The 24,777-nt window shown below is 39.1% G+C and overlaps 1 protein-coding gene across 3 annotated transcripts in view; it reads right to left on the bottom strand.

The window, feature by feature from the left end:
* The window catches only part of fbxl7 (F-box and leucine rich repeat protein 7), a 206,541-nt gene that overhangs the window by 142,961 nt on the left and 38,803 nt on the right, over nucleotides 1–24,777 (bottom strand). For all 3 annotated transcript variants that reach the window (XM_008108854.3, XM_008108855.3, XM_062977597.1), the window contains exon 2: nucleotides 10,831–10,920. In XM_008108854.3, coding sequence (XP_008107061.2) covers nucleotides 10,831–10,920 — 90 coding nt within the window. The remainder of the gene's footprint in view (nucleotides 1–10,830; nucleotides 10,921–24,777) is intronic.

Below are 24,777 nucleotides of genomic sequence, written 5' to 3'. Positions count from 1 at the left end.
ATGCATGAAGATGGATGCATGTAGATGTGTGTGAATGCTGACTGAAAATGTAACCCCCCCTTGTTTGTTAGCCAATGTAATTGTAGGTTGTTTGTGAATCCAATGTAGTTGCATAGAATCTGTATGTCTGTATGTCTAATGTTATTCTTTGTTGTTCTATAATGGTTCTGATATACCTCTCAGACTGAAGTTGCAGTAAAAAGAGCCGATCCTTCAAAGTTATTGAAAAGTTATTCATAACATTTTTGGTGTCAGAAGTGGGATATTCTGTTCAGTCTGAGCAGGATATTTTAACTTTTGTTTTAGAAGTATTAATAACAAAGAGAGAGGGCTAAGCTGCACAGGGGCCATGGTGGCGCAACGGATTAAACTAATGAGTTGCTAAATTGCTGAGTTGCTGAACTTGCTGAAGGGAATGATAGCAGTTTGAACCTTTGGGAGGGGGTGAGCTCTTAGCCCCTGCTTCTCCCAACCTAGCAGTTCGAAAACATGCAAATGTGAGTAGATCAATAGGTACTGCCTCGATGGGAAGGTAATGGCACTCCACACAGTCATGCCGGCCACATGACCTAGGAGGTGTCTACGGACAACGCAAGCTCTTTGGCTTAGAAATGGAGATGAGCACCACCCCCCAGAGCCGGAAGGGGAAGTCTTTTTTATCTGTGTTATGGTTGTTTCTAGGCATTAAATGTTTGCCTTTGTGTTTGTGCATGCTAGAATCCGCCCTAAGTCCCCTCAGGGAGATAGGGCTGAATACAAATAAAGATGATGGTGATGATTACAGTAGATCCTCACTTATCCAAGCTTCGCTTATCCAAGGCTCTGCATTACCCAACACAGTTTGCCTTTTAGTAGACAATGTCTTTGTAGTCAATTTTTCAATAAATTGCGAAATTTTGGTGCTTAATTCATAAATACAATAATTATTATATAATGTTACCGTGTACTGAACTGCTTTTTCTATCCATTTGTTGTGAAGCATGATGTTTTGGTGCTTAATTTTTAAAATCATAACATAATTTGATATTTAATAGGCTTTTCCTTAATCCCTCCTTATTATCCAACATTTTCGCTTATCCTATGTTCTGCCGGCCCGTTTATGTTGGATAAGTGAGACTCTACTGTATTATTATAAGTCCTCAAGATTAGCTGAGAAGCAAGCCAGCAACTAACGCCTGTGAACTTAGTATTTAAGGAGCTCAAGGGTGACACCTTGTTTCTGGCTGCTATGTCAGTTCTAGAAGCTATAACCACAGACTCTTGCTATTTTGTGTTCTTCAACTCTTAACTTACCCTTGGACCTTGGCTTACAGATTCTGATTCATCCTTGTACTCTGGACTCTCTGGTATTCTGTTTACGACCCTGGAACAGACATTCAATTTCTTTCCTTTTTTTAATAATAATTTTTATTGAAAATAAAAGAAAGATTTGCTTTTACATAAAAAGTGGGAGAGCATTTTAGATATAGCAAAGTAGGAAAAAAAGATAAAAAGGAGAAAAGAAAAAGAGGAAAAAGAAAAAAATAGTTGTTACTTCCTTTCTTCTTGGTGATGGTAATTTAATTTCTTGTCTAGTAAAAACACTTCAAAACTTAGTCTATCTATCATTTTAAAGTCTCTTTCTTGATCTTGCGAATGGTCTTTAGTACCCTTTCCATTTTTTAAATTAAAATCTTGGGTTTGTTTTCTTTTAGCCAGTCCTTGAAGAGGGTCCAATCTGTTGTTTTGATAGTCTTTCCTTGAGATTTAGTTATTAGTGTTGTTAATAAGTCCATATTCATAATATTCATCATTTTCTCTAAACAGACATTCAGTTTCTATGTTGTGTATCTTGCTAAGGTTTGCATCTTTGTTGGACTATCAGTTTGACATCGGACTCTACGCTGGTATTTGGGGATCGAGACTTCTGACTACCTCTCTGTAGGCAGATTTATACAGTAAGCGCTTATAAAAAAATGACCACGGCCACATTCATGCTGCACAGAATGCAATGAGCTTGTGTCATTATCATTTATTTCCAGGATTGACCTGCAGATAAATCAGCCTAGTTTTTGGGTCAATTTTTGCCATTTTCTTTTACTTATATAACGTATATACTTTTTTCAGATTAAAATCTAAGTACAGACAATACTCAAATTACAAACATCTGACTTACAAATGACTCATAGTTAAGAATGAGGGTGAGACAACAGAGAAATCTACCCCTTGAAAGGGAAATTCACTCCTGAAAGAGTTATCATGGGGTAAAAGTGTCTCAACTGAAGCTTTATCACCAGTCCTTGCTTTCACAAGCTAAAGTTTTTAAAATCCAATTACCATAGGGACAGAAATTGTGGTGAAATTTTTTGAATAGAGGCACAGACAGTAAAACAAACATCACAGGGATGTTTGCCCTTCCCTATGCTATCCAAAGTGCTCTCTCTCTCTCTCTCTCTTTCTCTCTCTCTCTCTACCTCTCTCTCTCTCTCTACCTCTCTAAAGGTAAAGGTTTTCCCCTAACATCAAGTCCACTTGTGTCCGACTCTGGGGGTTGGTGCTCATCTCCATTTCTAAACGGAAGAGCCGGCATTGTCCATAGGCACCTCCAAGGTCCTGTGGCCAGCATGACTGCATGGAGCACCGTTACCTTTCCGCCAGAGCTGTACCTATTGATCTACTCACATTTTCATGCTTTCAAACTGCTAGGTTGGCAGAAGCTGGGGCTAACAGCGGGTACTCACTCTGCTCCCCGGATTTGAACCTGTGACCTTTCGGTTCATAAGTTCAGCAGCTCAGCACTTTAACATGCAGCAGCACCGGGGGGGGGGGGGCTTTCTCCGTCCCTCTCTCTCTCTCTCTCTATATATATATATATATATATATATATATAGAGAGAGAGAGAGAGAGAGAGAGAGAGAGAGAGAGGGAGGGAGGGAGGGAGGGAGGTAAAGATAAAGGTTTTCCCCTGACATTAAGTACCATTGTGTCCGACTCTGGGGATTGGTGCTGATCTCAATTTCTAAGCCGAAGAGCTGGCGTTGTCCATAGGCACCTCCAAGGTCATGTAGCTGGCACGACTGCATGGAGTGCCTTCCCGCTGGAGTGATATCTATTGAACTAGTCACATTTACATGTTTTCAAACTGCTAGGTTGGCAGAAGCTGGGGCTAACAGTGGGTGCTGTTGAATTCCCCGGATTCAAACCGCCAAGATTTTGGTCAGAAAGTTCAGCAGCTCAGTGGTTTAACCCACTGCACCACTGGGGGCTCCTCTCCCCCTGTCTCTCTCTATATGAACGAGAGAGAGGGAATGAGAGACTGGAGTTACACTTAAAAATGTACCTGTTCTGAGTTACACACACATTCAGCTTAGAACAAACCCACAGAACCTATCTTGTTTGTGAGGACTGCCTGTATAATCATAGGGATTTGTACAATAAATACAGAAATAGGTCTAATGTTCAGTTTAAGGAATCTGTAGTAGACCATCAGGAAAGCTGAAATAGGCAGAAGTAGCCATAGGCTTCAATTCCTTGAGCACAGGAATAGGAGCATCTATCAATAAATCTTTCTGGTCAGTTGGATATAATAGCATATCTTTCTCCAAAAACACAGCACTGCAGTACAAGCACCTAGTTACAGTTTTTCTACAATGTCCTACTTTCCAGATTATATGGTACCACAGATTTTCCCATATCAAAGCTAAAGTTTCCATTCTGATCAAGATTGTAGCAGTATTATATCTTGTCACTGAAGATCATTTTAAGGCCTATTATCAATTACGTCACACAGTGGTACAAAACCCATTGTGCACTTACAGTACAGTTGTATTGTATGACATTGTCTACAACCTCCTGTGAAATCAGATGCAAAAGTGTAATCCTGCAAAAAGTGTTTAAACTAATCTCAGACTTTGAAGTTGAAGCAATCCAAGAAAGGTAAGACTTTTACTTTGAAACTCTTCACCACATTTTGGTAGTCTCATCATGGGAGTGATGTTCCAGCTTTTCACATCAGTGAACACAAAAGGAAAATCACAGTCAAGAAAGGCCACAGGAGGCTTCATTATTATATCATTTTGGCACCTAATTGCTAACCAAGTCAAGATTTTTAGACTTGAAACGAGTTAGTAGATTCATTCTTGCTAGGCAATATTCATTAAAAAAAAGTCAGACAACAAAAAGCATTTGAGATTTTCACTTTAAGCCCACTTACACTGGTTGGGCGAAAAGAAAACAATGATCTATATGGGTTTTTTAAAATAATGTAATCCATCTGTTCCCAATATGATTAATCGTGTCTCTTTTGTGGCACAAGTTAATTGAACTTGATATAAAGCCTGTTGCTGATGTTCTCAGGATTTTGACTTTGGTTTAAAAAAGATTTGGATGAAACAATAAAGTTTGTTTATTTTCCAGCCACTTGGATTGTGAGAATGATCTCACAAGATAGGTTGTAAATTATCTAAAGTTTGTTAGTAATGGTTCTGTGCTTTTGAGTAGAGTTTCCTAGCTATTTTGACGAATACAAGTTTGAAGTCTAGATCAGCTATTCTGAAGTGAAGGATTCTTCCTCTGGTTTCAGTCATTTCACATAAGAATTGAGAAAGGCTAAGTCCATCAGAGGCCCCTTCCACATTGCCTGATATCCCAGGATCTGATTCCAGATTATCTGTTTATGGCAGATTATCTGGTAATGTAGACTCATTTAATCCAGCTCAAAGCAGACAATCTGGGATCAGATCCTAGAATATAGGGCACTGTAGATTCAGCCTGATTGACCATTAAAGGAGACCCATCAATCCATGAGAACTCAGTAAATTAGCACTTGTCTAAGGCTCATTCTATACTGCCATATAATCCTGATAATCAAAGCAGACAATCCACAATACCTGCCTTAAACTGGATTATATGAGTTTACACTGCTATATAATCCAGTTTTTGTGGTAAAATTAGGTGCCTCATCTTATATTAGGGTCAGTTTATACTTAAGTATATACAGTATATGGCAGTGTAGAAGGGGCCTAAGTTCCATTATTTCAATGAGGCTATGCTACCAATGTTTCAGTCACTGTGTTCATTCTCACACGACCTCATCAGATGGGGCTGATTTCGGCGGCATATACCAGTTCCTCTCTAGTTTAGCCAGAGTCCACCGGCTCCTATCTCACGATGTACAGCTACTTTCACCAGGGCTTCCTGTGTTGCATTGAGATCAATTGGGAGGGGGGAACACGTTTCTTCCCGTGGGACAGGGCTTGGGGTATGTTGGACAATGTGAGGCATGGAGCGAGGGGTTTGCCATGCCCCTGGCAGGCACTACCAGATTTGCCATGGTCCATGGGATTCCGGCGGCACGTATGATGATGTCCATAGTGGCTTGGAAAGAACTGTTCAATATTCTTCTGGAACTAATTGGTCTATGTGAAATTTCTTCCCTAATTCAGAGGGAAAATGACTGAATAGTTATTTTATCAAGACACTGAATAGACTGAGAAAGCTTACTTTACAGATGTCTTGTCTTTAAAAATAATCTTGGCATCTCAACATTATATTTTGGCTATATCAGCCCACAATACGTTTTTTCTGAAAATGAGATCCTTGACATCTGAAATTAATGTATTGTTGTAATTGAATAGTTTCTGACCTTGAAGGTTTTGCACTGGAAAAGAATTGCACTAGCAATCTGCTGACTGTTATATTTTTGTCTTCTGAATAACATGACAATGCTGTATTTATAAACAGAATGATATTCAATCCATGTTTGATCGTATTCAAACTCTATGCAGGCTCTTTTTTATTGTTCTTAGCACTTGTTGTGTTTATGTTTCTGTCATCATTTGGAAATCATCTTTTTGTTGATTCTACTCAATCTTGGATAACAATTGGATTTAGTTCTGTTTGTTGAAATGAACTGATATCGGTATTCATCGGCATTGTATATTCATGAACTCACATTAATTTAAATCCAGTTGTTAGTCCCAATTATAGTAGAGACAGAGAAGTAAGATAAAACCTATTCGAGTTGAGACTAATTGAGCTACTGTGATAAAAAAATCTCTTTTTATATTACTTGCATATATACCCAGTGTTGCCGAGGTGTCAGAGGGGCTGCTTTGATCTCTGAGACCTACTTCACAATGCCTCCAGGGCAAAAATCTGGCAATAGTGAGAAGTCTCTCTATGTGGCTCTATGGCTTCATCTACACTGCCATATGAAATCCAGATTATCTGCTCTGAACTGGATTATATGGCAGAGTAGACTCATATAATCACATTCAAAGCCGATAATGTGGATTATCTGCTTTGATAATCTGGATTGTATGGCAGTATAGAAGGGGCCACAGTTCGAAGCAGATAGTCTGGATTATCTGATTTGATAATCTGGATTATATGAAAATGTAGATCCAGCCTATGACAGTGTAGGTGGGGTCTTACTTTCCTTTCTCCATTTCCCTCATACTCCTTCTCCCCCTCTTTTCTTCCTTTCTTACCTTCTTCCCTTGCTTTCCCTCATACGCTTCCCCATCTGTCTTTCCTTTCTCTTTCTACCTTTCCTCTTTTTCTTCTTTCCTTTCTCCCTTTCCTTTCTCTTTTTCCTTTGTTTCTTCCCCTTTCTCCTTGCTTCCTTCTTCTTTCCTTCCTTCTTTCCTTTCTCTTGTTTTTCATTTCCCCTTCCTTCCTTTTTTCCCCTCACACATCACTTGGCAACAGCAAATCCACTTCACTCCGTTTATTTCCCAGTTACATGACAGAGGGTCACTTCATCTAGTCACAACCAATCCACTTTGTTTCTTTTTATCCTTCTGCTCTGGGTCTGAAAAAGATGTTTTTGAATTCAAACCCCTTGAATGTTTTAAGTTGGATAATGAAGGGAATGTTTGCCAAGTTTGGTCCACATCCATTAAGCCACATAGGAGCCCTTTTGGAACAAACACACATACTCTGACATATAGGTAGATGATATATTTAGTACAGTGATACAGTCTTAAGAGTTTATTTGTTCTGTGACCAAGCTCTTAACTCAAAACACTCTTATCTCAAAGTGTATTTTCCTGTTGAAATGCACTGAAATGCTATTAATCCATGTGTGTAGATTTCAACGACTTCTCTGTGTTAGTCTGATATAATGTTTGTGGGAGTGGTCCAATATTTCTGTGTTCTCAAATAATATTCTGTGTCCAGGTTGGTTCATCAGGTGCTCTGCTATAGCTGACTTCTCTGCTTGAATTAAGTCTGCAGTGCCTTTCGTGTTCTTTAATTCGTGTCTAAGCACTGCATTTGGTGGTCCCTATGCAGACTTGTTCACAGCTGCATGGTATATGGTAGACTCCTGCAGTGGTTAGAGGATCCCTATTATTATTTGCTGAATGTAGCATTTGTTGAATTTTCTTAGTGAGTCTGTAGATAGATTTTAGGTTGTGTTTCTTCATCAGCTTCCCTATGTGGTCAGTGGTTCCCTTGATGTATGGTAAGAACACCTTTCCTCTAGGTGGATCTCTGTCTTTAGTCTCATGGCTTGTTCTTGGTTTCTCCTGATGTTTGTCATAGAATACCCATTAGCCTCTAGAGCCCAGTTTAGGTGGTTCAATTCACCTTGGAGGAGTTGGGCTCCACAAATCCTGTTTTGCATTGTCTGACAGTGCTTTAATTGTGCTTCTTTTTTGACCTGGATGATGGTTAGAGTTTTTATGTAGGTATCTATCAGTGTGTGTAGCTTTTTTGTAAACTGTGTGGCCCAATTGTTGATTTGGTTTGTGGATGATTAAGACATCTAGATATTTTAGTTTTCCTTCATTTTCTTTTTCCATGGTAAATTGGAGGTTTGGGTGGATGTTGTTTAATTCTTCTTCATGGTTCCAAATGGTGAGGGTGTCATCCACATATCGGAACTAGATAATGGGTTTTTTTGGTGTTGTTTCCAGGGCTTGTTTCTCAAAGTGTTCCATGTAAAGATTCACATAGAGGAAGAATGTTCTTACCATATATCAAGGGAACCATATATCACCTAGGAAAGCCGATGAAGAAACATAGTCTAATAATGAACACTACTCAGAAATAGGAGAACTCCACACAACAAGCAACAAGGGCCAGTTAACACCTCCCAAGCAGAGGATGCCTTTAACAAGAACCAGGCTATCTCTATGTAGATACGCTCATTGATTGACTTTGCAAATTTCGTGGCTACTTAAATGCTAATTCCAGCTTGCTAACTGCAACATTCGCCCTTTCTTTAAACAGACAAGGGTTTTTTCTCCCACCCTGGAAATTCCAGAGGTACAGTAGAGTCTCACTTATCCAACATTCACTTATCCAATGCAGTCTGCCTCCCACCGGGATCCAAAGCTGTTTCTCTAGGTAGCACGGACTGAACTTTTAATGCATTTAATTTCCGACAATATTGTTACTGTAAGTTCATTTTATGCAATTCTATCTTTATTCGTAGTCAATTTGTTAGTAGCTAGTGTTTTTGTAGTTAATGTTTTCAATACATTGTAATTTTTTGGTACTAAATTTGTAAAGACAGTAATTACTACATAACGTTACCATGTATTGATTTGTCAGTTTGTTGTAAAACATGATATTTTGGTGCTTAATTTGTAAAATCATAACATAATTTGGTTTTTAATAGGCTTTTCCTTAATCCCTCCTTATTATCCAACATTTTTGCTTATCCAAGGTTCTGCCAGCCCATTTATGTTGGATAAGTGAGACTCTACTGTATATTTTATACACTCACTGCCAACAGAACCTCTGAAGATGCCAGCCACAGATGCAGGTGAAACGTTAGGAGAGAATGCTGCTGGAACATGGCCATACAGCCTGAAAAACTCACCAAAAAAAACCCTGTTTAAATATTTTTATAAAACACATTATTGGTTGTTTTATATGAACAAAGTCATACACAACTCATGATACTAAAGGTTTTTAAAAAGAAGTGCCTTATTGTTTTCTCTCAATTGACTGGATTCAGGTAGACACAGCAGTGAAATTTCTCATGAAGTTTATTAAAATCAGATGAAGTTTAACTACAATAGACCTACTCACATAGAATTTTTCTCAAAACTGCACAAAAATGCTAGTAAGTCTGCTTTGTGTGTACATTTTCCACCTGCCTATTGCTTCAAAAAGAACATGTCTGAATTGTTACAGTGACATCAGCATATACGGAACATTTCACCACTGTGTAAACAAGAGGCATGTTATTGCCCTGAGAAGCTTAAAAATTAGTTGAAACAAAAGAAGCAGCAGGAAAAACAAGGCTATTTCTATCTTGCATGATCAAACAAACACAGGATTTCCTCCATTCATTTTTGCCAAAGTCCTGAGCCTTATCTTCACTACCATATAATGCAATTTGAGGCTTCATTTACGGTCAGTATTGATTCATATAATGCAGTTATATATTCTAACTGCAGTTATATATTCTAATATGACAGTGTAGATGGGGCCATTGTTTCCACAGGAAAATGCCTTCAACCATGAAGCATCATCTGCAAAAAGGTCTCAGCATCTTCCCATTTATCTTATTTGATATTTTGTTTTTTGCCTTTTTCTCCTTTGCTAGGGAGGGACTTGGTTTGGCCTGCAGAGGTAGTTTTATGCGCTTTGAGTGTTACGATTAATAGGCAAAAATATTTTAAAAGCCAAGTTTATAGTGCCCGGTACAACACAGGAATATCAAATGAAACCATAACATAGTGTTAAGTCCAAAATCCTTATAAAAGAAACATGTGTTTAGGGTTCCTGGGACAGAAAACAAAGTACAAAGGATTCCCATAATTTGCCTTCCTGAAATGTTTGGTTATGTGATTTTTAAAACTCTCCAAGTTTGATTTTTTTTAACAAATCTGGAGAAAACAATCCACTTCGGTTTTCAGCGGAAGTTTTAAAACAGGCCAATGCATTCAACTCATTCTGCACTATTCACTGACAAAATACATATTTTTACATCATCCAGAGAGCAAACTCTCGTTTCACCTTGATTTCTCAATTATGTAAAAGGACATATTGCAAACCTGTAACTGTGTTTCTTCGGGCCCTTCTACACAACCATATAACTCAGAATATCAAGGCAAATAATCCACAATATCTGCTTTGAACTGGGTTATCTGAGTCCACATTGCCATATAATCCAGTTCAATGTGATTTTTATACAGCTGTGTGGATGAGGCTTTCGAGTGGTCATCTATAAATTCACACAACTGGATAACACTGTGCCTGCACAGGCTTTAACAAAAGTCACACCTTTGGATTGGAGTTAAAGTGTCAATATTTGTGAGTGCATGCTTTCACACCTAAGCAAAGAGGACCTCTCAGAAAACTGCTTCAAAGCCCCATGTGCAAAATATCTTCACGAGCAGCTTATATATCAACTCATGCTTGAGGATAGTTGCCCAGCATCTCCCCTTACACCCCGACACATCTTTGTGCCAAAACAACCACATACTAAAACGGATGCCTTTCCTTCCAGCTCCAGGTGAGATTTCTCAATGTGATTTTCATATTGCCACTGAACATAAGTCTAGTTTATGAACTCGAGTTAGCTTGGCATAAACTTCTAAGCACTAAGAAAACATTGCCTTTATGTTTAGTTGTAGATCACTTTCCAGAGTCAGTCCATTTTTACCCTTGGAAAATCCAGGCAAGTTGTATTAAATTTTTAAGACACACAAAGAATAATATACAACCCTAACATGTGTTGAAAGAATTTCTTTGAAACTGTCCTCTTAAAATTTATGTTTTCTACATTTCTCATGAGACCCAAACATTAAAAGATAGCAGATAAAAAAACTTGAAAGTTTTCCACCCCCAACAAAGCTAGTCCTTCCATTGAACAGAAACAAGAAGTACCTTCACTGGTAGCGGCATTTCTTTGAGTTTTGGTAGGTGTGTGATCTGTACTTGAACTCACGTCGGATGAGATGCTTGAGCTCCCTTTACCTGCAGAAGACAAGATGGAGTATTAGAACACCCTTTTCTAAAGAAAATATTCTCAGTGTGTAGTTTTCTGTTCATGACAGGGTCCTTAAATTAGACAGCAGAGTCGACTGGCACAATGAGCAAAAGACAAATGCAAATGGGTTCTTAACAGGCACAAGGCACACAGTGAAAACTGTATATGCACAAAGTAAGGAAAATGAAACCCAAAGACATGCTCTGGCTCACAACCCCTTCTTTTGTGCAAAAATAAATTCTAGTGAAAAATTACCTGAGGCATTGATATATAGTCTTTCCCAGAGGTTAGGAAAGCTCCTCTGAAAATGGTGAAATTATGAATACCCCTTACTTTTTATACTTAAGAGATTTCCAGAAATTGTCCACTGAGTTGCCCTGGGGAATCTAGAACAGGCATGGGCAAATTAAGGCACAGGGGCCGGATGCAGCCCCCGGGTGCTTGCTTGAGGCCCTCCTCATTTTCCCTGTCCTCTCAACATAAGGATGCAGAGGCCCTCCATATCCTTATGTAGAAAGGACAAGGGAGGAAGGCACACAGCAGCTGAGAGCCCTCTGGAGCACTCTCAGCTACCACGTGTCTTGCCCTCTTCCTGGCATAATGCCGAGAGAACAACCCAAATATCAGGGCAGTCGCGAAATGTCTCGTTTTCCTCCCAGCATAAGGATGGGGCAAGTAGTCCCATCCTTATGCCAGGAGGACAACTTGTGGATGACCCAAGCTCTCCCCCTTCTGAGCCTGTTCTACCCAGTGTGGTCCCAGCCAAGCCCAGAATGAAGTCCCAAGGCAAAAAAGTTTACCCATGCCTGATCTAGAGACTCCTATAGAGGTATTATTACTAGTAATCACTAAGTCCTCCAGTGTTCTCTGTAAGAATTGCAAGGCTTTCTGGTGCTCAAATGTACTTTCAGTTCTCCTAGTAAAAATATTATCACATATGGATATCATGGATATTAATATTAACTATTTCAGTTTCAAAAGTGAGGATAAGTAATTTCCAAAGTTCTTTTCTTGCGGTAGAGGATGTTGGTATTCCTGCAGAGTTTTTGCCTGGTATTTTCACCCCAAAGAGTTTGGGGAATTTATTCTGTGCATAAAATACCTGTGAAGTTTTTTGTTTTGTTTTGTATGAGAGGTGGCACGGGTCCACCATGTGTGTGTGTGTGTGTGTGTGTGTGTGTGTGCATATAGACATCTATTGGCAAATTTTATACAAAATTGTTCCTTTCAACACGAAATTGAGCAATCTTGCAGCACAAAAATATTGTGTAACAAAAATCATGTGCAGAAATTAACCAACGGACTTGCACATCAAAACCCTGTGATTGATCTTTGTGCAAGATTACTATTTTTGTGCAAGTTTTCGTGTAACATATTATTGAGCAAGATTGCTCGAGTTTTTTGGGGTTTTTTCTTGCATAAAACAGAAATCTCATTAAAGTTTTGCTTTGCATAGAAAACAGAAATTTTGCACACAAAGATGTATGGCTTTCTGAAAACATGCGATTTCCTGCTTTTTGGCAGGGGGTTGGACTGGATGGCCCATGAGGTCTCTTCCAACTCTACTATTCTATGATTCTATGATTCTGTGTAAAGCCATATAATTCTCCCGCAAAAACAAAGAAACATGAATTTCTTCACAAAATAATGCACAAATACTGGGCTGAATTTGCACAAAATTCTCACCACTGTGCTATTCTTCCCAACTGCGCCGGGCAACTCATTTTTGGTCAGGAAACATATATAATCAGTCCCCAAGTTACAAACATTTCACACCGCCCCTACCTCAACTGAGCCCTGATGGGTGCCAGATCCCTTCCCCTTGGAAGCAATGACCCTGAACTGCAAACATGGCTCCAAAAAGTGTTCCAGAGGCATACGGAGATCACTGCCAGCCTCCTCCATCATCATCTCCTCCATCTTCTCTAGGCAGAGACTTTCCACATCCATTTTTTAACTGAATAATAATTCTGGCTGGTAACTTAGTTGAAGAAAAAACTAAATAGCTAAGCTAAGGAATCTCAAAGAATGGATGAGACAGTGATGTTGTGTGCATGGCTTTAAACTGGCTAGGCACAGTGGAAAACAGTTCGGGACAAAATATTTAAAAAAACTCCAGTAAAACTCCACTTGAACCAATACAGTATCCAACGGTAGAATCATAGAATCATAGAATAGTAGAGTTGGAAGAGACCTCATGGGCCATCCAGTCCAACCCCCTGCCAAGAAGCAGGAAATCGCATTCAAAGCACCCCCGACAGATGGCCATCCAGCCTCTGTTTAAAAGCCTCCAAAGAAGGAGCCTCCACCACAGTCCGGGGGAGAGAGTTCCACTGCCGAACAGCTCTCACAGTGAGGAAGTTCTTCCTAATGTTCAGGTGGAATCTCCTTTCCTGTAGTTTGAAGCCATTGTTCCACGTCCTAGTCTACAGGGCAGCAGAAAACAAGCTTGCTCCCTCCTCCCTATGACTTCCACTCACATATTTGTACATGGCTATCATGTCTCCTCTCAGCCTTCTCTTCTGCAGGTTAAACATGACCAGTTCTTTAAGCCTCTCCTCATAGGGCTTGTTCTCCAGACCTTTGATCATTTTAGTTGCCCTCCTCTGGACACATCCCAGCTTGTCAACATCTCCCTTCAACTGCGGTGCCCAGAATTGGACACAGTATTCCAGGTGTGGTCTGACCAAGGTAGAATAGAGGGGGACCATGACTTCCCTGGATCTAGACGCTATACCCCTATTGATGCAGGCCAAAATCCCATTGGCTTTCTTAGCAGCCGCATCACATTGCTGGCTCATGTTTAACTTGTTGTCCAAAGTGAAAACATTTCCAACTAGAGGTTTTTCTCTAGTTAAAGATAAAATATTCAGATACTGGAGACCCTTTGCATCCACTGGGATTTGCTTCTACTACCACTTTGGATACCAAAATCTGTTGTGTGTTTTCCAGACTGTATGGCCATGTTTCAGAAGCATTCTGTCTTGACGTTTCACCCACATCTATGGCAGGAATCCTCAGATGGAAGAGGAGGTGCACCGCCGGCCTGTGCCATCCTTGCCCACACCAACCTAGTAGGGTGAAGGTAGTGCAAGGCCAGTGGGGGCAGCCCTGGCTCTGGCAAGGTGGCGGGCTCTGGTGAGTGCAGGCAAAGGGGGTGGGCCCCGGCAGCAGAGGAAAAGGCACTGGCGGCGATGACATGGGGCAGGCAGGAAGGCTGGTGCGTGCTCCCGCTGTCTCTTCATCAGCATACCCTGTTTTACCCTTCCGCTATTTCATAGTTCCTTAGACTCTCTCCAGCACTCATTTGAGTTTTTTTGCCATTTTACTACACTTTTGTGGATAATAGGCCTTGAGCATCCAAGCCGTCTCCTAGTTTTACTGCATTACATGAATGTAACGCGCATCCAAATTTGACAAGGTCATTTAGCCAAAAAAGGTGCACATTAGATTAATGTAAGTACAGTATCCGCTTTGAAGTGGATTATATGGAAATGTAGGCTCACATAAACTAGTTCAAAGCAATTAATGTGGATTATCTGCCTTGATAATCTGAATAATATGGCAGTGTAGATCCAGTCTCAGTGGCTGAATTCACTTCCGTGATAGCCTTGGTTGGCCCTTAATTTAGTTTCTTTCCAACTTTTCTATTTTGGCAAGGTTTTGGTTTTTAAGTTATTATAGCAGAAGGATATTTTCTATAGGGCTCCTTGCACTTTTTTTTTTACTACATTTCCATGTGTTTTCAACCATTGCAATTTACTGTTTTTAATAGAACTGTTTCTTTATTTTAATTCTTTTTATCAAATAGTGTGTAGTATATTTTGTTTTTAACTTGATGTGAGCTGCCTTGGGTTCTACACCTGGAGAATAATGAGATAAAAATAAAATAAAATAAAATAAAATAAAAGCAGGCCTTTTTGGGCAACAAGCATTTGCTGATGTTTTGGTAATTCAATAATAACAACAGAAAGCTTTCAAAATGTTAAAAAATGAAAAGCTTGAAAAATCCCCATGCGTATCATATGGACTGCATATTAAAACTGCATGTTTTAAAATTCTGGAGCATCTGCTAAGTAACAACAACATCTACCTATCATTTCCATAGCAATGCATTATAAACAAACAGTGTAATGTCATCTCTCTGTCACAGATCCAAAGGAGTTCTATTTATTTATCTAAGGAAAATAGATTTACATGGTTTGCATAACTGTATTTATTTATTTATGTAAAATAAATAGCATTCCATACAACTTATTTGGGCCAAAAAAAATTGAGCAGACATGCTCTAAAAAGCCTTTTCTACAATGAAGAATTGAGTCTTTGGGCCAGATGTAGATGTTATTAAAAGGTACAAACCTCTTCTATTTTTATAAGTTTTTTATAAACTAAAATCTAGCTATAATAATGAAAGCAATATCTATCACATACTGTACCACCAAACACTGCTTAATTAAAAACTACAGTAGAGTCTCACTTATCCAAGCCTCACTTATCCAAGCTTCTGGATAATCCAAGCCATTTTTGTAGTCAATGTTTTCAATATATCGTGATATTTTGGTGCTAAATTCGTAAATACAGTAATTACAACATAACATTAATACGTATTGAACTACTTTTTCTGTCAATTTTGTTGTATAACATGATGTTTTGGTGCTTAATTTGTAAAATCATAACCTAATTTGATGTTTAATAGGTTTTTCCTTAGTCCCTCCTTATTATCCAAGATATTCGCTTATCCAAGCTTCTGCCGGCCCGTTTAGCTTGGATAAGTGAGACTCTACTGTACTAAAATAAAAAACTAAAAAGAATACACATAAAATAAGAAAGGCTTAAAAATAATCAAAAGTTGACTGACTTCCAACCTTCCTATCAAGGGCTATATGTGATATTAAATCCTGCTCCCCACACATTTATGTTACTTTACACTTCTACTTCTTGACCTAAACTGCTAATTCTCAAACCTCATGGTTAATATCTTCTCGCCTTTTTCCTGCAAAAGGGCAAGTGAAAAGATAGGTAATATTACATTAGGGGCCTCAGTCTTTCAGGTAAGGTAAAGATTTCCCCTTGATACTAAGTCTAGTCGATTCCTTCTCTGGGGGGGTGGGGGGGGGGGTGCTCATCTCCATTTCTAAGCCGAAGAGACGGCGTTTTCCGTAGATGCCTCCTAGGTCATGTGGCCGGCATGACTCCATGGAGCGCCATTACCTTCCCGCCAAAGCAGTACCTTATTGACCGACTCACATTTGTATATTTTTGAACGGCTAGGTTGGCAGAAGCTGGGACTAAGAACAAGAGCTCATCCTGTCCCACAGATTCGAACAGTTGACTTTCCAGTCAGCAAGTTCTGAAGCCTAGTGGTTTAACCAGCTGTGCCGCTTTTAGTTTTTCAGGTACACAAGTGCCAAGTTTGGGAACCACCGATTTAGAGAAATGTACTGTATATACTCGAGTATAAGCCTAGTTTTTCAGCCCTTTTTTTTTAGGACTAAAAAAACCCCACTCGGCTTATACTCGGGTGAGGATCCTGGTTGGCTTATATTTGGGTCAGCTTATACTCGAGAATATATGGTACATTTATTATTTTTCGCTATTATTATTGGTATTATTACATTTATTATTTTACTCTATTATTATTACATTTATTATTGTACTCTATTATTGTTACTACTATTACATTTATTTTACTCTATTTTTATTATTAGTATTAATACATTTATTATTTCACTCTGATCTTACTATTATTATTGAATTTATTATTCTACTCTATTTATTATTACATGTATTATTTTCCTGTATTTATTATTATTATTATTATTAAAAGGATACATAAGCACATTTACATTGAAGAAGATGAGAATAATGATTTAATCAGAGTTGGACAGTCTTATCTTAAATTAGAGCTTGATGTAAATATTCAAAAACATTTAATCTACTGATGCCTCAATTAATGTAATTTTTGGTATCTATTTTTATTCCTGAAATTTCCCACCCTCGGCTTATACTTGAGTCAATGATTTCCGAGTTTTTTTTGTGGTAAAATTAGATGCCTCGGCTTATACTTGAGTCGAGTATATACGGTAAGTCTTTCAGGTACATTTCTCTAAATCAGTGGTTCCAAAACTTGATTCTTCAGATGTTGTCCGTCTAAATGTCAAGAAACTACATCCAACATGGCAATGGTACATCCTCCAATGGTCTCAATTTGGAAGGTCAGTACTGATTTATCCTCTGTCATTCTAATTTTACAATTGTGTAAAAAAGTCTCAGTTTCTTTCTCATCCTCCTGCTTTCCCCTTTTGTCATCAGCTTACTTGAGTTACTTCAAACTGAGAGCCCTTCCACACAGCCATAAAACTAAGAAAATCAAGGCAGAAAGTCCCACAATATCTGCTTTGAGCTGGGATATCTGAGTCCACACTGCCATATATCCCAGTTCAAAGCAGATAATGTAGGATTTTATTCAGCTGTGTGGAAGAGGCCTGAGTTTAATATGCAAAAGCAGGCTGGATCTATAGTGCCCTCTATCCCAGGATCTGATACCAGATTATCTGATTTGAACTGGGGTCAATCCCTACAGGTTCAGAACCTGCAAAGATCCAGACCTTACCTTAAGGTTTGGATCTTTGTAGGTGTCAATTTAATGGGAAATCCCAGTTTACTCAGCATTAATCTGGGTTAACCTGAGGCATTGTTTGGACGCCTCAGGTTAAGCAGTGATGGGTTGTGGGATATCGGGTAGAATAGAAGGGTCCTGGGTTTCATGACATCTGTATATAATCTTAAAAGAAAGAGAAGATTCCTTTTTAAAAATGCCATTGGTCAGACTTACAAATAACCATTTATTTGGGCCATAAACAGTAAAAATAGAAGCATTTGTTATCTGGAAGAGAATGTAACTGTTGCAATTTGATGGGTGCCAATTTTTCACAAGGAAACAAACCCAAGAATAACACAACAAGTAGTTTCAGTTTGGTACATGTTTAAAAGAGTTTGGAAAATGGGCTTTTTTCTCTTTCTCCTATGGTGCTCACATAACAATTTTTCTTTTTAAAAAAGTTTTCTTTAGAGAGAGACAATCCATGAGATCATTTCTCAGGCATAAATATTTAAACAGATTGTGTGTGTGTGTGTGTGTGCTTGCATGCTTACTACATATTTAGACAAAGAGCAATTGTGATAGATACTGAGTCGTGTTTGTGACAAAGTGCCGAGAGACCACACATGGCGTTCCCTTGCATTATCAAATAGTACACAAACATATAGGAGTTAAAACTTTTGTTTAGATTTTTCGGGACTTTTGGGATACTGAAAATAGGAAAAGCACAATACCAACAGGGTAAAGCACAATACCAACAATAATGGGTTATGCAATAAAAGTGTTAACACGCAACAAATAATCAAGAAGAACCACAGGAATTTCAAGGTATTCATATATTGGTATTAAAGCCAAGATTGTAATGGCAGATCTTCATCACTCTGGAGACAGTTAACTATGCAGTAACCCCACATATTATGCAAGGGATCCACTCCAAGTTCTTTCTGTAATACAATTTTTGATTATCTGGAAGCCTATTTTTCTTACCTATAATGAATGGTGTTTTGGGCTTCTAGCCAAAGCATACCATAGAATCATTCTGGGGGACTTAGATAATGTCTGGAGAAGTGTTCTATCTAAGCATCCAATACAACTTAATGGCCCAGTGGAACTTCAAGAGAAAGTTGGAAGCCAGTTAGAACATTATCTAATTGCCTAATTTAATATACTAAATTACCTTTAGTATGCAGCACAAACTCTCCACATCTTAGTAGGTAAAGGTAAAGGTTTTCCCCTGACATTAAGTCTAGTCATTTCCAACTTCTGAGGTTGGTGCTCATCTCCATTTCTAAGCCAAAGAGCCGCCGTTGTCCGCAGACACCTCCAAAGTCATGTGGCTGGCATGACTGCATGAAGCACCGTTACCTTTCCGCCAGAGTGGTACCTATTGATCTATTCACATTTGCATGTTTTTGAACTGCTAGGTTGGCAGAAGCTGGGGCTAACAGTGGAAGCTCACCCTGTTCCCCGGATCTGAAACACCGACCATTCAGTCAGCAAGTTCAGCAGCTCAGTGGTTTAACCCACTGCACCACAGGGGGGTTCCCCCACACCTTAGTAGGGATGGTTTAAATCAGTGGTTCTCAACCTGGGGTCCCCAGATGTTTTGGCCTACAACTCCCAAAAATCCCAGCCAGTTTACCAGCTGTTAGGATTTCTGGAAGTTGAAGGCCAAAAACATCTGGGGACCCCAGGTTGAAAAACACTGGTTTAAATAAACCCCTTCTGAGACCAACAGCAGAATTGTGCTCTTTGAAGGAATGTACTGAGCAGAGGAAAGAAGAGAACAGACAAAATAGACATCTTCTCTCCATCCCGTCTGCTTCTTAGTCTTTCCCATCACATCGACTTCAACTTATGGCAATCTTATGAATGACAGACCTTCTAGTCTTCCAAGGATCAATTGTCCTGCTCTTGCAAACTCAGAGCCATGGCGTCCTTGACTGAATTGGTCTACCTATAATAATACCCCCTCACTTTTCCAACTGCCTTCCATTTTACCAAGTATGATTGTCTTTTCCAATGAGTCACACCATCTTATTATACGTCCAAAGCATGACAGACTCACTTTTATCATCTTTGCATGCAGTGACAGATCAGGCTTGGTTTGCTCTAAGATCCATTCAGATTTTCGTTTTTTAGCAGCCCATGGTATCTATAGGACACTTCTTCAGCACCTCATTACAAATTTGTTGATTTTGTTCCTGTCAGAATTTGTCATCATCCAGCTTTCACATCCATACACACAAACCAGAAATACTATGACCTGGTTGATTCTAATTTCGGTATTTAATATGTCTACATTTGAGGACCTCATCTAGTTCCTTCATGGCCACCTTTCCTGGTCTTCATTTAATTTCTTGACTCAGTCTCCATTTCTTTACCAACTATGTCGCAATCTTTTGACTGTTTCAGTGTCTCCAGTGTTCAGTTCAAAGTTATGTGGATCATCTGTACTTCTTAACTAAATTATAAACACAATTGGCACAAATTATATAATAGAAAAGGGACCCAGATGGTCGTCATACCATAATTCCTAATATGTCTCATCCCTGGCTACTGGTGAGGGCAGTTCAAGTATATCAAGAGGGTTGCATGATACACCCTATGCAGACTGCACAGCTGGAATGACACCTGAAGCACACAGTTGAATGGGTGTTCTTAATCCATCTTAGGTTAAGTGTAAAATCACATCCTCCTAATATGCAACCAGGTATATATTAGCCAGTCCAGGCAACTACTGCTCTTTCTAATTATCTGCTCTGACAGGGCAATGGACCCTGCCTGGTAAGTGGGAATGGGGTGGGGATTTAGCCCAAGATTCACTATGAAGCACTGTAGTTATCGTTTGGCATAATACTGAGAGGCCATACAGCTCATAGTATTGCATTAATAAAATATCAACAAACGGATTTGAATGGAACTCATGAGACAAGAAGAAAGTGAGAGAAGGGAAAAAGAGATTATCTTTGTGCTTTGTCCTTACTTCATCTATGAGGTCTCCATATCAGATTGATGCCAAAATGAAATAAATTATAGAACTGAGGTCCCTTCCACACAGATGTATAAAATCTACATTGAACTGGATTATATGGCAGTATGTACTCAGATAATCCAACACAGATATTGTAGATTATCTGCCTTGATATTCTGGGTTATATGGCCCTAAGTGTCAGTTTATAAAGTGACTCCAAATTAAACAAGAATGCAATTATTTACCAGATTTTAAGTTTTACATGATGCCATGTGGCCTGGAATCCAGCTTTGGTTTGGAACAACTCAAGGAGGTTGTGGCTGCTTTCGAATGGTTCTTACAAACAAAGCATCCAGCCTCCTCAGTGTGGCCACAGTTTGCCTAGGGCATAAAACATTTTTTATTCCAATTAGAATGGATTCATTGAATCAACAGAAGTTACATAAATGTTTACTTATTCAGTCATTGTTTCAACAGGGCTTCTCTAACTGGAACTAGAAAGGGGATTGTGATCTTGCATCCCATTTGACTTTGGTCTTGAGGTCAAAGGAAAATTGTCATGGGTTCAACAGGTAGTCAAAATTCCCCTAAGTTCCATAAAAGGTTCTAGACCAGTGGTTTTCAACCTGGGGTCCCCCAGATGTTTTTGACCTTCAACTCTCAGAAATCCTAGCAGCTGGTAAACTGGCTGGGATTCCTGGAGTTGTAGACCAAAAACATCTGGGGACCCCAGGTTGAGAACTACTGTTCTAGATTGAAAGGAACCAAGTCTGCTTGTTTCACTTCTGTGGTTCAAAGCAAAGGCTATGTATGTATCTTTCTCTCCTTTGTTAGTTTTAGTGGAGAGGGGAAGTGCAGAAAACTAGTATCCTGGCCCAAATGTAGTTATTACTAGTCAACAGAGTTGCCTTATTCAACAGTCCCTCACTCTGCAAGCGGGAAATATTATTGAATATGCAATATGCCTTTCTCCCAATACTGCATATATAAAAGACTACTGTCAGGCAGCTTTTCAACTCCATAAAAGTCTTGGACAGACAAGAACATTTCTCTAAGTCAGCCAGTCCCCAAAGTGATGGTCACCATGCTCCAAGCCAAAAGAAACTGGAATGAACTCTTAAGAGTCTGGCTGATAATGCAAGTGATTTCCTTTCCAAGGTCACAAGGGGTTGGATAAACTACTTTACTGCAATCCAGATCCAATAAGACATGGAAAGAAATGACTCCTGGCTCCTGTTGTCTTGGTAGATTTCCCTACAGCTCTGTGAACATGTCCAGCATTAGCAGACTTCAGCTCTTCCAGCTTATGATTTATGGTGCTCCATTTTTTCCTGCAATCAGAAATGACATTCAAATCTATATTCATTTGGCGACTCTCACAACCACAGAGATGAGAATTGTGATCACCATGTAGTTCTATGTTTTACATGGAGTTTCATGCTTTGATAACTGAAAAGATACATTTTAAAGCAGATGGGCAACAACAGCTACAGGTTTGAGGTCTTGGGATTTTCGAGGGGCCATATGGACTATTGAATTTGTTCCAAAATGGCTTGAAGTCCACTTCTGGGTCTCTAAAACAGGTGGTTTTTATCTTAAATAGAACAAGGAAGCCTTGCAACCTCTTTCAAGGATAAATTATTGAATCTGGAGCAAGAATTTAAAAAAACAAATTACTGAATCTGTTCATTCTGGTGAACCTGGAGGCACTGAGGGCCACAAAAATATCATTGAGGGCCACATGACCCATTGAGGGCCACATGACCATCCTTTCAACTTGCAGAGGTACTCTACCACAAAAAAACTCTTATGAAGAGGTAATACTGGATTGCATAGATTGCACACTTCTGTTATTTATATGCCACACTTTCAATCCAGCAGCACACAGGTGAGAAACATGCAATCTTCCAGATATTTTCCAACTGCAATCTCTCTCACCACAGACTGTGTTGGCTAGGAACTTATAACATTGGGTATTGGATTTGCAACACATAGTTGCTAATCCGTGAGATCACAGCGTGAGGCGTGAAGAACCTGTCACCCCATGCACTGCATCACATGACTCATCTCCTGTCCCATCCCATGGGAGGAAGCCTCTGCCAGCCAGCTTCCTCCCTTTGTAGCAAAGGCAACACAATAATAATAATAATAATAATAATAATAATAATAATAATAATAATCAGCAAAAAACTTAATACCAAACATTACATGTGAGATAATAAAAATACAAATAATTAAATAAAACATAATTGCACTAAAAGCAGAATTTCACAAAAAACATAAATAGTAGACAATTGAATGACTAAAATGTAAACAGTGACTGACATTAATTAAAAGTGCTAATTGAATTATGCTAGTCCTCCTCCTCTCCATACACTAAAGTGCATAAGTATGTTTTCAGAAGTTTCCTGAAGGAGAGGAGGGTAGGGGCCATTTTTATTTCTTTGGGAAGGAAGTTCCAGAGGCAAGGAGTGATCACAGAGAAGGCCCCCTCCCATTCCCACCAGCCAAGCTTGTGACAGGGGTGGGACTGAGAGCAGGGCCTCCTCCACTGATACCAGTGTGCTGGGTGGTCTGTATTGGGAGATGTGGTTAGATAAATAGCCTGGACTCAAACTGAAGCTTCCTGTGTAGTTGCCACATAGCATGCACCGCTTCCTCGCCCCTTTCACCATGGAGCCCAACTGGAAGTAGGTGTACATAATTTAATGGGTTCCATGGTGAAAGGGGAGAGGAAGCGGCGTATGACGGGCAAATCAGCTCATCTGATGAGGCCATAGGTATGATGGAAGTTGCAGTCCAACAACATCTAGAGACGTATATGATTCCTCATCCCTGCTCCAGAGGAGCTGAGATGTTGATTCATGAGTCATTCAAGCATAATCAATCAAGAGTTTGGGAGCATTTAATGTTATATTTATGTGGGAAGAATTCCATAGTTCAATACTTCATGTACCACACCCTGAAAGCTGGTAAGAGTGCCAGGACTAGAGTCTAAAAAATTATTCTAGGGCTTAATCTGGTCCAAAGCTTAGCAACTGGATATTTTCAGTCCACTGGATCAATGCCATCAGTTTTAGTCCAAGAACAAGCATGTATCTTAAGAACACTGTCTCCAGCCCTTTAATTTTCAATATGACTATATGAGGAACTGTCAAGATACTAAGAAAGCATGTTAACTTAGTCCTGTTTGGTTCAACTATGAAGTCATCTTATAAAGCCTGAAGTAGGGGTGTATACTTAGCATACATTATTCTGGCACTTTAGAGTAAAACAGTTCAAATGTTTTGTGTATTCTTTTTAAAAAATGATGATTTTTGAAGACCCCAAACATGATTTTGTTCATGTTTTCTCATTTGTGAGAAAACAAACATAGTTTCTGTGAAAGAACAATTAGACAGATTTTTTGTGTAGTGTACATAAAAGAAATGTTTGGAGGGGGGACACCACCAAAAATACGAGAAAGTACAGGTCTTTTTACTCATTGAAGGGTTTTAACAAATCTCATGGTAGTTCATGGTTTTATTAACTTGTCGAGACATTCTTTTGTGTGGAGCAATGGTTCCCAACCTTTGGGCCTCCAGGTGTTTTGGACTTCATCTCTCACAGTTCCTAACAGCTGGCAAACTGGCTGGGATTTCTGAGAATTGAAGTCCAAAACTCTTGGGACCACTGGTGTGGAGGATGGGAAAAATCAGTGCATGTTATTTATTTCCTACCTTCAGGTGAGAGGTATACTAAATGCTGCTCAGTTTTATTCATTAATAGAAGCAACTATGATCACTAGCTCTATGATACATATAGTTACACCCATCCTAATGCAAAAGTCTGAATGAGAATAAGAACTGTCCATGTATGCCTATGTAACAATTATATGGCTTTCAAAGAAGAAAGAGAAGGAGAAAATGAAGAAGAGGAAGAATTATTCTATGCAGACATAAAAATGAGTGCTTTGTGAGCCACAGAACTTTAAACAAAAACCAAAAAAGAAAAATCTTTTTCAGTCATTACAAATCCAGAGCAACAAGGAGGAAAGAGGGGCTTTTTTTAAATCATTCAAAATATCAGTGCTGAATCTCACCATTTACTTCAAGGAAGTAGAAAGATGACAAATTATAAAGCACATAATAACTGTCAATTAACCACAAACTGTCTGATTGCATTAGCTACGCCAACTGCTATACAACTATTTGCAAGTACCAAATGAAATGGAAAAAGAGCAAAAACACACACTATTTTCCACCCATGACCTATCCCGTGACTGTCATA

Source organism: Anolis carolinensis, chromosome 4, assembly GCF_035594765.1.
Source record: "Anolis carolinensis isolate JA03-04 chromosome 4, rAnoCar3.1.pri, whole genome shotgun sequence".
In the NCBI taxonomy this organism is placed as follows: Eukaryota; Metazoa; Chordata; class Lepidosauria; order Squamata; family Dactyloidae; genus Anolis; species Anolis carolinensis.
This window is presented reverse-complemented; position numbering and strand designations above follow the sequence as displayed.